The sequence below is a fragment of the Furipterus horrens genome, unplaced genomic scaffold (genome assembly GCF_987537825.1).
Source record: "Furipterus horrens unplaced genomic scaffold, mFurHor1.1.pri manual_scaffold_2, whole genome shotgun sequence".
In the NCBI taxonomy this organism is placed as follows: Eukaryota; Metazoa; Chordata; class Mammalia; order Chiroptera; family Furipteridae; genus Furipterus; species Furipterus horrens.
This window is the reverse complement of record NW_028327172.1, coordinates 95,878,878-95,891,588: the sequence shown is the minus strand read 5'-3', so window position 1 is coordinate 95,891,588 and position 12,711 is coordinate 95,878,878. Positions and strand designations below refer to the sequence as shown.

General features: G+C 40.5%; 1 protein-coding gene across 4 annotated transcripts in view; it reads left to right on the top strand.

The window, feature by feature from the left end:
* The first annotated feature begins 1,405 nt into the window (after nucleotides 1-1,405).
* ITGB1 (integrin subunit beta 1) overlaps nucleotides 1,406-12,711 on the top strand; it is a 59,602-nt gene continuing 48,296 nt past the window's right edge. Inside the window, exons 1-2 of one of the 4 annotated variants that reach the window (XM_090266170.1) lie at nucleotides 1,409-1,556; nucleotides 4,387-4,419. Coding sequence is in view for 1 of the 4 variants with exons in the window: in XM_090266168.1 (XP_090122294.1) it covers nucleotides 1,883-2,074 (192 nt within the window). In the remaining 3 variants the exon portion in view is untranslated. Of the gene's footprint in view, nucleotides 1,557-1,762; nucleotides 2,075-4,386; nucleotides 4,420-12,711 lie in introns of those variants that run through there. The other 3 variants (XM_090266169.1, XM_090266168.1, XM_090266167.1) reach the window with 3 other exon arrangements.

Below are 12,711 nucleotides of genomic sequence, written 5' to 3'. Positions count from 1 at the left end.
TAATGTTCTTGCAGCAAAGATTGCCTCCTCAAATCCCATACAGGGAAGATAATTCTGGGAAATGTAGTGTAAATCAACCATGGATTAACTGTGCTTTCTTTTTGAACAGGTTTCCTATGCTGACACGTCAATCTTGATTAATTCTGAACCATGGTATAACCAATACCTTTAAATTCAAGATGTCGAGGTCTGGTGACAAGTTTACTTTTGGGAAATTAATACAGAAATATTACTTAGCCTCTTAAACTTGGTCATCCATGAAGAAAATGGCGAAAATCATGCTCATTTCTCAGAGGTCTTCATAGACTTTCTAACCAACACATTTGATTTTACTAATGAGCAATTGCAAATGTTCCAGAGATGGGATTACTTTATTTTCTCTTATCTAAGATTGGTAGCCAAATGGACATTCCAGTTTCTAAACTCCCGCAAGCGAACCACTACTTTTCAGTTTCAGATTTCATAATTTGAGCTCTGCTCCCACAGGGTGCTGCAGCTCGCCAGGTGGCAGCTCCCACTTTTAGCTTGCCCGCAGCACATTTTGAATTACTGGGTTTCATTATGACATTGGTTGGTACAGCTTTCACTCCTCTTTAAAATGTGCCCATCAGTCTCATAAGGAATGTTACCCTTCCCTTTTAAATGATCCTTCTCCAGCACCCATCTCCACCTACTAAAAACAGGTGAGGATAAATAGAAACTATATTCTTAAGGAATTTTTCCTTCTCATCTCCTAAACGGACCACCAGATTAATAAGATCAGCTCCCCAACTCAGCAGTTTTTCTCTAAAGCTTCCCTCATCTCCATCTTTCTTGGTACCGACCCTCTTCCCAAGTTTTCTCCTTCAAATACAAGTCAAGAAAACTATCATTCCGGAAAAATACTGGTTTTAGCTAGTTCTCTTCCAAAAGGAAAACGATTGGGGGCCCACGGAGCACTGCAGGGTGGGGGACTATCTCGATGTGCCCGGGACTGAAGGGGCTCACGGGACAATCCTGGGCAAAAGGGAGGGTTGATTAGATAGGAAGGTGGCTCTGGGGACGCAGAACCTAAGACCGGCGAGAAAGCAAAGTCCTGTCTCCTCTCCTGGGAGGGCTGTAAGGCTGGCGGGAGGCTCCGAGCTTATTCAACACCTCTGCCCCTAGCAGAAGAAACTGAGGCATCAAGCTGGCCCCTCCCCAGCCCAGGGGCTGCTTCGGACCAGGCCGGCTTCTTTGTCCCGGGCTCGGGCTTCCTGCCTCTTTTCTTCCCGCCTCTTCCCGCCAGGGGCGCGGCTGACGCTGCCAGGGCGGAATGCGTTTCCGGACTGAGCTGGCGGTGGTAGCGGCCAGAGGAGTGGGTGGGGCGCGCCGAGGAGGCAGGGCCGCGGGGGTTGTTTCTTGCCGGGAGGTGGCTCCGCGCCGCGAGTCCCCGCCTTCCACCACTGAGAAGGAGGAGCCACCGCCCGCCGCGCCCGAGACTAGGAGGCCGCGCCAGCCCGCGGGAGAAGCGAAGCGGGAACCGCGGAGCAGCAGGCCTGACCCTACCGCGGGGAGTCGGACGGTGCCGGGAGAAGGTAGATGCCTGGGGCGGGCGGCAGCCTCGGGTTCTGGTGCGCCGCAGCTGGGCAGGGACTTTTGTGCGGGACTGAGGGCCGAGTGGTTGCCCAGGCGGGAGCGGAAGTGCGGGCCGCCAGTGTCCTCCCGGAGCTTCCCCGCCGGCCCGGCTTCCTCGGCGCCGGCCGCCTGAGGGCGCAGAGACAGTCCTGCCGCGGACCGAAGGGAGGGGAACGTTGCCGGCCTGGGCGCTGTCCGCTTTCGGGTGAGGGGTTGCTTGAAGAGTACCAGGATGCCGCACCGGGCACTCAGACACCCGCCACTCAGAGTGACCGTCGCCTGACGCATGGCCGGGGCTTCGGTGAACGAGGGTCCCTGGGTCGAGCGCGTTCCTCCGGCTGACGTGGTGCGTTCGGGTGAGGAAGCGAGTGGAGGCCGCTTTGCGACTCGCTCGGTTGCTGGAACTTTGACCGGTCCCGACCGCGTCTTGGCTCCGGTCTGCGGCTGGCAGCTCTTCCTTAGCACAACGTTGAGCTCGGTAATTAGCTTCCACGATAAGGGAATTGTTCTTCCTTCCAACGTGCAGAGTCGTGGCAGCCTTCTGCCTGCGGCGGGGTGGTGTGGGCTTGACCCGACCGGCGTTGGGCGCCCGGAGAAGGCGCAGCGTGGGCGCACAGCTTTCCGTGACCATGAATACGTAGGAAAGCGGCACTGCAGCGCCAGGTGCCTCGACGGCCAGTGGCCAGCGCCGGGCGCCCCCTCTGGGTCTCCGCAAAATTTAATGTTCGACACGGTCCTGAACCCCACTTACTATGTGTGGTTTTTTAGGTTTCATAATGTACAACCTTTAAACTGTACCAGTGTTTAATGCTTAAGCAGTTTTTATTTTATCAAATTTTTGCTTTTGAGCCAAAGCCTAGTACTAGTTGGCGTGATGACTGATTAAACGATCCCCCTTCAGCTTCTGTTTCCTCATCTCTAAAATGGGAATAGGGATACCTATACTAGTAATAAAAGTAACAATTATGATAACGACTGTTATTATATAACACATCTTAGCTCTGTGCACTTTATATGTATTGTATCATTTTCTCCTGGGACCGATCTAATGAGGTAGATGTTGTTTATCCCCATTTTACAAATGAAGAAACTGAGGCACAGGGAGCATAAGTAATTTGCATGTGGTCATCCAGCTAGTAAGTGGAGAAACCATGGGGTCTAGCTCCAGAGTCCATGTTTGAATCCCAGGTTACCTTCAGTACCTACAGTGTAGTTATGAAAATCAAATGTAAAACACTTGGAGTAGATGCTCAAAAGTTTGCTCCTTTTTATTCCTTCTTGGTATATCAAAAAGATTTTTAAAACTCAGAATGTAATTGATAAACTCTCTGGTAAGTTTTCTTTCAGTCTGCATTTCACATAAGATATTTAGGTGCGTAGAATTGCTGAGGTGTTGGTTTTGACTGTTTTGATAGTAGTGAAATACACGCTAAATGAATTTTGATCAGGTATCTTTCTTAAACTACATACAACCTTTACTCTTACTATATGTTGTACAATTGACCTCTTTTAGGAATGATTAAAGAGTTTTAGTTGGAAGTTACCTAGTCTACATTTGTGGACTACAGGGGACAAGAGAGGATAAGACTCAACTGAGAGTCCCACTATAATGTTCATATTTTCAAGTAATTTTGGTTCATCAATATTAAATGAATGAATGAAGATGATGAAGACATGAAGAGACAACAGATGAAATAGCAGTATTTTGGTTACAGCATTTAAGGAGAAAGCCATTTTACTTATCCTAAAATTCAGTATAAAATAGAAGATGTTATTAGAATGCTAGTTTAAAAGATGGGATGTGGTTAATACTACTGTAAATGGAAAGCAAATAAACTAAGTCATATGTTGACTTCACAGACCTAAAGTTTTAAGTTTTTAAAATGTTGATTCTTTTAAAAAGAATATTAAGTTCTATACTGATTGTTTTCTATTCTCCCTCAACTTTCTTAACATGAAAAGTATAGAATCAGCAATATTGAAAATAACTGGATTTATAATTTTAACAAGCTTTCTTAACTTTTTGGTCACTAATTAAAATCTGCCCCAATTTACCATCACTGAATGGATATGTAGTTCTATATTAGTGTCATAAATTACCAACTCTAGGAGTGACTGTGGACAGATATGTGGTCATGTCATAAAATGAAAATTAATCAAATAGTTTAACGTGGCTGATTTTCATGGAATGCTTGCCACTTAATAGCTTTATTGTTTGACTTCTTGCCAAATAAATTGTGGCTCATAGCATGGGGAAATAATATAATATTTTATCTGAAGAAACGTTTTCTTTAATATTTGGTCTTCACTGCTAGAGTGATGAGATGAAACATCTTAACTGCTAAAAATTTCAGCACTTTGAGTTCTGAGAATTTAAATTTCTGAATGTATAATCTGAATTTATCTGAGAGGATTTACATGGACTGTTGGAAAGTTAGGATCTGTCAGGTTGTGGGTAAAATCCTAGAGGATTATTATAATGTGAAAATATGTAAATAACTCTTGTATTAGTAGTTCTGTTCTGACTTTGGAATTTTTGTTTGCCTTGGGGGTGTGGCAGAAGTGGGAGGCTTGGGGTAGGGAGGATGCATTGACAGGGATAAAGGCAGGGAAGAGTAGGTTAGTCTACAAGGTCCTTAAATAGTAGCAGTATATATAAATGTAGAAAACTGAGAAAATACTACAGTATGTACCTCAGTTAAAGAAGGTGCAGTCCATAAAACCCAGAACATTAGCAGCCTTATACTATTTCAATAGGTAAGTGAAAAAAATGTGGTATCTCTTTTTCAGGAGCTGTGTGCAAAAGGAGCCATACTGTACTTGGTAAATTTCTCATCTTTTTAAAGATGGCTAATTCTAAGACTTTTACAAAGTTAAGTTTTATTAATAAAATAATACAATGTGGGTTTTTGGCAGTCAGTTACCGTTAAATTTTATTTTTTGTTTGTGGCTTTAGAAGATAACGTTAACTATATTTAGCAGTATGACAAAAAATTCGTGTGTCATCTCATCATGAAGTATCTGTGTGTGAGTAAAAAGAAACGGCTTCAAATAACCATACACACACACACACACATTTATTTCTTACTATAGAACCAATGCCATTATACAGTTTCAAAATGTAGATTCCTGAACCCCAGGGATGTGTAATTGACTCAGTGGAGTGTAGGAATACAATTTTTATTATGATTTATGATATCTTACTATATTGTTGTAGACATACATGTATTTTAATTAATAAGTTAACTTGCATATATTTTGGGTGCATATATGCTCAAAATTTTTTTTACTAAGGTGAGTGATCAAAAAGCTTCAGAGATCATTGGTATGCATAGGAGATGATTTGGTTGGAGGTACAAGAACTACTATATTTAGGTGGGAGATTTGATAAAACTTGGTGTCTGAGGTAAGAGAGGTGAGAGAAATCCAAGTGACACGGGTTTCTGGTTAGTCAGTGTGTTCACAAGGGTAGGCAGTATAACCACAAGGGGGTGGTGCTGGTTGACTGAGGGAGGGGAAATGATGAATTTATTTTTTTATTTTTATTTTATTTATTTATTTAGTATATTTTATTGGTTATGCTGTTAGAGTTGTCCCAGTTTCTTCCCTTTGCCCCCCTCCGCCTGGTACCCCCCTTCAAGCATTCCCCCCAACTCCTCAGTTCATGTCTATGGGTCCTGCATGTAAGCTGTTTGGCTTCACTCTTTCCTATAGTACAGTATTCTTAACTTCCCCCTGTATATTTTGTTTCTACCAATTACTTATCCCTATCCCTGTTCCATTTTCTCCTTTCTCCCCCTTCACTTTCCCAGCTGATAACCCTCCAAATGATCCCCATACCTATGATTCTATTCTTGTTCTGGTTGTTTGCTTAGTTTGTTTTTGTTTTTTAGATTTAGTTGTTGATAGTTGTGAGCTTGTTGTCATTTTAATGTTCATGGTTTTGATCTTCTTTTTCTTAAATAAGTTCCTTTAATGTTTCATGTCATAATGGCTTGGGGATGATGAATTCCTTTAGCTTTACTTTGGGAAGCACTTTATCTGCCCTTCCATTCTAAGTGACAGGTTTGCTGGGTAGAGTACTCTTGGTTGCAGGTCCTTGCTTTTCATCACTTTGAATACTTCTTGCCAGCCCCTTCTTGCTTGCAGTTTCTTTTGAGAAATCAGCTGATAGTCTTATGGGAACTTCTTTGTAGGTAACTCTGCTTTTCTCTTGCTGCTTTTAAGATTCTCTCTTTATCTTTAACCTTTGGCATTTTAATTATGATGTATGTTGATGTGGTCTTATTTGGGACTCTGTGCTTCCTGGACTTGTATGTCTGTTTCCTTTGCCAAATTAGGGAAGTTTTCTTTCATTATTTTTTCAAGTAAGTGTTCAGTTTCTTGTTATTCCTCTTCTTTTGACACCCTATGATTCAGATGTTGGTACATTTAAAGTTGTCCCAGAGGTTCCTAATCCTCTCATTTTTCTTCAATTATTTTTTCTTCTTTCTGTTCCGAGTGAATGTTAATTTCTTGTTTTTGTTCCAAGTCGTTGATTTGAATCCCGGCTTCCTTCCCATCACTGTTGGTTCCCTGTGTATTTTTCTTTATTTCACTTTGTATAACCTTCACATCTTCCTTTGTTTTGTGGTTACCAGTGTTTTGAACTCTGAATCTGATAGGCTGGCTATCTCTGTTTTGCTTAGTTCTTTTTCTGGTGTTTTGTTCTGATTTTTCATTTGGCCCATTTTTCTTTGCCTTCTCAATTTGGCAGCCTCCCTGTGTTTGTTTCTGTGTATTGGGTAGAGCTGCTTTAACTCTAAGTCTTGGTAGTATGGCCCAATGTAGTAGGTGTCCTCTAGGGTCCAGTGGCACAGCCTCCCCTGTCACCCAAGCTGGGTACTCGAGGTGTGGTCCTTCGTGTGTGCTGAGTACACCCTCCTCTTGTAGTTGAGCCTTGGTGGTTGTTGTTGGCAGATCAGTGGGAGGAATTTATCCAGACCAGTCTGCTGCAAGGACTGGCTGTGACCATTGACCACCAGCCTGTGCAGGTGCAGGGTGGTGGTGCTCTTGACATGGTCTGTAGCTGTCCACTTGGTGCACTGGCCCTGGGGTTTCCCAGGGGGTGCAGGCCAAGGTCAGCCTCTACCTGTGTTTTGCCTGGGGCACCCTGCTTGAGCTATAAAGTGATCTGAGATGACTGCTACTTGTGCTGGGCTTTGGAGTTTCCCAGGCAAAGCCATGCTGTGAATCTAAGCTGGTTGCTGCTAGTGCCAGGCCTGGTGCTCACTAAGCCAGCTGTTGCTTGTTTGAAAGGATTTAGGAAGTTGTGAAGCATAAGCCAAGACCAGCCATTCATATGGAAAAGCAGCTTGGGTGGACCCATAAGTTGGGTTGGGCAGAGTATCTGGGGACCTCCACGGCAGGTCAAACCATGTTAGCCAGGTTGGTGGAGTCTCAGATATGGCACCTGCTCGCCAGCTCCATCTTAATGGATATGATTTCTTTAATTATGTAGTTGTCAGACCTCCATTCAATTTGATTTTTTATGGTTCTGGCTGATGGTTGTTCTATAGTTGTAATTTTGATGTGGTTGTGTGAAGTGGTGAATCATGGCTGCCTACGATACTGTCTTGACTGGATCTTTTCACAAATGATGAATTTATAATGCTGAGTTTTGTTTTGTTTTGTAAGGTGAGTATGGGGCATACAAAGGTAGAGATGTCTAGAGTGCAGAGTGGGAGCTCAAAAAAAAAGAAGTCTGTTTGGAATATTTAGATTTAAGAATTCTTAGTGATAGTTGAAGCAGTAGGCTGCAGATGAAAATACCAAAGAATGGAGTGAAAAGGGACCAAGGAGGAACTGGGAACAATTAGCAGTCAAGGTCTGAGTAGATGGAAAGGAGTCTAGAAAAGCATTTCCCTACCCAATTTCTAATTCCTTTGTGTGACAGTTTAGTGAGTGACTTGGGTATTTGTGGGTTTTGCCTTTGATTGGCATGAATGAGGTAAAGACAGACTTAGTAGTTTTTTGAGACTATTAAAGAGGCAGTTTGATGCAGTAAAGGTTTCTTGGTTGGGAGGTGGTAAACCTGAGTTTCAGTGCAGGCTCTGCCAAATACTTCACCTTCTAAGGCTTTGCATTCTGCATCTACACCATAAAGTAGTCTCTACCTTTCCCTCCTTCTGTGAGCTGAAGGGTGGCTGCTGCTTGGCCTGAGCACTGAAGAGTGCAGCTCTTCTTTCTCCCAGGAACAACCATTTTCGTGTATCATCACCAGAGGTGGGAAAACCTACCAGTGCTGACTAGACAAATCTGTTACTGTTAGCTCTTTGTCAGGATGCAGCTCTGTTGTACATTATGTTTTAATCTTATCTGTATATTGAATTCCAGTTACCTGAAAAATGCTGTGCTTGAGTTGGTATAGAGCAAGAACTTGACATAGACCTTGCTGTTGAAAATACTGTGGAATTGAGACAAGTTGTATTCAATCTAGGGAAACAGCAAGTACCAAAGAATATTTTACACAATGTACCATACCAAGTAATATGCTCTAATAGACTTTGAGAAAAGGATCAGCAGAGGAGTAAGTGGTTTTGGAAGGCTTTGTAGAGGAGCTTGCAATGGTAAGAGCAAAGGTATGGATATCAGATGGGTCACTTATTCAAGGGACAGTTTAGTTAGAAAGCAAAATTCAGTCTGATTTAGCAAATATTGTTTAACTACTTTTAAAATTGAAGACCTGGATCTTTCCCTCCAGCTCTAGTCTGGTGAGGTCCACAGACATACAATTAGTTACAATAGAAGTTTTTTAATAGAATTAAAAACAACACTTTATTATGGAGCATCACTGAAAGTTTGTCATTTACTGTGCTGAGCACTATGAAGAAGGTGTTTTGGGACCACAAAGAAAGGAGTAGTTAATTCTGCTTATTGTGGTTGGTGAAGAGATGAAGAACTAAAGAAGCTAAGTATACCCTCCCCCAAAAAAGCCAGAAAGGCAGAAGAAAAACTAGTATTTAATCTCATTGTAGGGAATGTAGTTGCATTGGAGTGATGAGGAAAGTATTTGTATGAAAAACTTGTTGAGAATGTACTATTTGAAGTATGCAAGTTGCATGTCAGTGTCTATGTTTATTGAATGAATATGTACATAATTTCACTTTAATATTCTGTGCACTTAGGAATAGTAGTTTATTAGCTCTCCAGTATTTTATAGTTTGTGGATGATTTATGTCATATTATGATTTTAGTACTTCTTAAAAGGGGTGGTAATGGGTCATATATGATTATTGGAGGAGGAGGTTATAGTTTGAAAAAGTGCATTTAATACTATATTATGTTAGGAAAACACAACAAAAAGCACAACAGGAGATGGATTTCTACTTATTAAGGAAACATGGGTCTTAAAAGATTGAGAACCATTTGTTAAATAGTCACTCAGGTTATTATGTTTAGAAGCCTGTGACCATTGAATGAGTTGGAAACTAAAAAAAAATTCAGTAATCAGGTAAACTGTGATCTGTACATCACTCTACAGATCCTTGTTGCTAAGAGTGTTCACATTCGTGGTCACATTTTATTCTTACAACAATTCTGAGGTTGATGTTATTCCCAGCTTAGTGCTACTTGAGTAAAATGAGTAAGTGATTTCTCCTTATGTTTTGTTAGGTTTAAAAACATTTGTTATACATTTAAATCATAGCCAGCACTGCTTGTTCTTTTCCACAGCAGGGCAGAGAGATGTAACAAATGATATAGTCAACAGAGGTGGATTAAGGTCGGTTGAGGCCCTGGGCGCAGAAAAAAATTTTGGGGCCCTTATAAAAAAGAGAGACACGGAAAATAAAAATAAATGTGAACCATATTTTATGCAGCATAGTAATGAAATCAAACTTGGTGTCATTAGAAAAAAGTGTAAAGTTGGGGTTTCGTGGGGCCCTTCAGAAGTCGGGGCCCAGGGTCCGCGCCCGGTGCGTCCGCCATTAAATCCGCCTCTGAGTCAACACTTATTAAAGTTTTGATCAAGTAAGAATTTTGGAGTGATTTACCTAAAGGGTGAATAAAATTACACAATTTTGGAACATGGCTTACAATTCTTCTTAATTGAATTTATGTGGAAGAAACCTTGCTTTCAAGTGCTTATTGATACCACTTATCAGGACGGATAATTTCTTTTGGCTAGATCCATTTACAATTATTTTTGTAAACTTGCTTCAAAGTAAAATTTCCCAACAGAAATGATTACTAACTTTTTTTTTTTCCACTCAAGGCGTGAGGAAGGGGCAGCTCACTAAGCTGGTTTGAAGAGTTATCAATTGCTTGGTAATGTCTTACTTTTGAGTGGAAGGAGGAGCTGGGAAGAATTAAGTTCAGGCAACTTTTCATGCTCATCTGGGATCAGCCCTTAATGAAGTGACTTACAGCGTTGTTTCAAGTATTTATTTTTCTGCCTCTATTTCTGCAGTCTTGTAGTTTACTTTGTGCCCCTTCACCAATATATATTTTTTAATTTAATGTTTTGTTTTGTTTTTTTTCTTAGATAAGACTCCTTTAACTGGGACTGGTGGTTATACCAGCAATCTATTTATTAGATCACCATCGATAGTATCAAAATGTATCTTAATTGCTTTGTATTATTTTGAATTCTGTGTGGCTTTTCTTAAGCCTGCTCTTCCTGTCATGTTGATTCTGTTCCTTGTGTTTACAAGTTCTATACAGGACTTCAACATAAATTTCCTTCTCTGTACAACTTTCCCCCTAATTCTGTGGTCTTACTGTTTTTAATCACTGTAGTATCTTTTTGAGACTTCCTAAATTCCTTGAAGAGCATATGAATTCATCTAGATTTTCTTGTAGTTTCAGAGAAGATTCTTCACTTTCTTTCACTTTTTTTCTTGGCAGAGTTTTCCTAGTTAAGTTTCATGCCCTTCCTTCCCCCCACTTTCAATTTTCTTATTTCGAAGGCTTTTTATTTTCCAATATACAGTATATCCAATCTTTATCTTTTTCTTGCATTTGTGGACTTGGTGATGATGATTGATCTTCCATATGCTCATTTTCCTGGAGAAGGTGGGTATTTTGTCTTCAGTCTGTTATTCTGTAATTTTCTTAAAGTATATGTCAAGTCCTGTTAGGAGCTGTTCTCAGGTTTTCACATTGTTTTGGGAACCTATAGCTTTGGAGCTGCCAAACCTTTATTTCTGCAGCTCATTCGTCTCAGGCTGATCTTGCTGATCTGGGTAAGAAGAGGTCTGCTCATAAAAAGCCTTTTTTCTCGTGGATGGTTATAGTGAATTTTAGTAAGTTTTCTAGTTCAGGGCACTGTTCTGTATATTTACAGTGGGTGGAAAAGTACTTCAGATGAGGTGTTAGTCGCATCTTTGCCTTGGAATACTTAGCCCCTTCTATTTCCTGTTTGCTATTTTTTTCCTTCCTTCTTCATACTTTTTCATAAGTTTTTGTTAATTATTAATTCTAACTTATTATTTGGGCTATTAACACCATACCACACACCATTTCCTGCCAAAGAGAAAAAAACAAGTTTGAGTTTTCCTTGTTCTTTCTATAATGGGAAAAGTGCTCTTGCCCTGGATGAATTCACCCCCAGCCCTCACCCTCACATTTGGTGATATAGATAGACAGAATTCTCAGAGTTCCTTCCATTTGTGCTCTCCCATCCAACTGCTTTCTGTGTGGGGTGAAGTGGGGTGAAAGCAGGCCCATCAGGCCCTCAGATGACTGCAATCTGGAACAGACCCTGGGGGCCAGAACCACCCAGCTAATATGCTTCTAGACTCCTGAAACTACAGAATATAACACATGTTTTTTAAGCTGCTAAATTATAGAGCAGTTTATTATGTAACAGCAGATAAATAGAACAGAGGCATCTTCCACAAAGTAAGGGAAATGAACAATTGCACCTGAAAAATGATAGTTGAGTCACAGATTAATGCCAGGAGTGCCCCTGGCTACCTATACTCTGGCTAAGGGAGTTCCTGTTATACTCCCAGCTCAGAGAATAGCATTCAAGGATGAGTTAGCAACACAGCTTCCCAAACAACTTTACTCATTGGAAACCTACTTATATTGAAGGCTAGGGCATTTGTATCAGGCCTGGGTTTGTATCCCAGATTTGTTACGTACAGGATGGGGCAAAAATAGGTTTACAGTTGTGAGTATGTGAAACAGTTTATTCTTATATTAAATTTTTTCCCATATGAACCACTGTAAACCAACTTTTGTCCACCCCTGTAGGTCTAGCACATGGTAGACATGCAATAAATATTTGTTGACTTAAATTTAATTGAATAAAAAATGTACCCTGTGCAAAGATTTTAAGGCAGAAATTTTTCAGGGATGACTCCTTTTTGTACTAGTTGGCTTTTGGGCACCTCATTTTAAAACTTGAAACAAATGTAACTCACTACATTTTTCTAAAGTAATTTTCCCAGAAGTGTAATTGTTTAATTTCCACAAATGTAGTGCACATAAAGTTTTAAAAGATTTTTATCCGTGTTAAAGGAAATCCCAAATGAGTTATTAGTGACATTGTTAAAAACAATAAATAATGAGTGTGTATTTAAAAGTTTGTATAGAACATAAAGCCATAGAGATGAATGGAGATGAAAACAATTAGGTACAATTTTTGACATTGGGAACAAGTGCACATATTTGTGGCTGTTAACCACAGAAATGAGATTACTTGGGGAAGGTGTTTAAGATTATTTATTGTTAAAGGATGTATTCTGACCCCTTAGATAAAATTGAATATGCTAAAATATGATGTTAGGGTGAGATGCTTTTGTATGAATGAGACATAAAATCTGTGGGTGTACTCATGAGATTTAATAACTAAAATGACTTGTTGGCTTCCATTCAGTTTGAGGGCCTAACAAATAAATTCATTTCTGTGCTTTGAGACAGTTTTAACACCTAGGATGTTTTCTTTCCTTTTAAAGTTGTGACTATAAGTAGGCCTTCAAAAAATTACAGTTTAATGAAGGAAAAGGTCAGGTCATAGCTTCTGGATTCAGATGGTCTGGTTTCAATTTCACCTGTGTAACTTTGGAGAAATTTTTTAACCTTTCTTTGGTTTGGTTCCTCGTCTGTAAAACAAAGACAATGTCATTG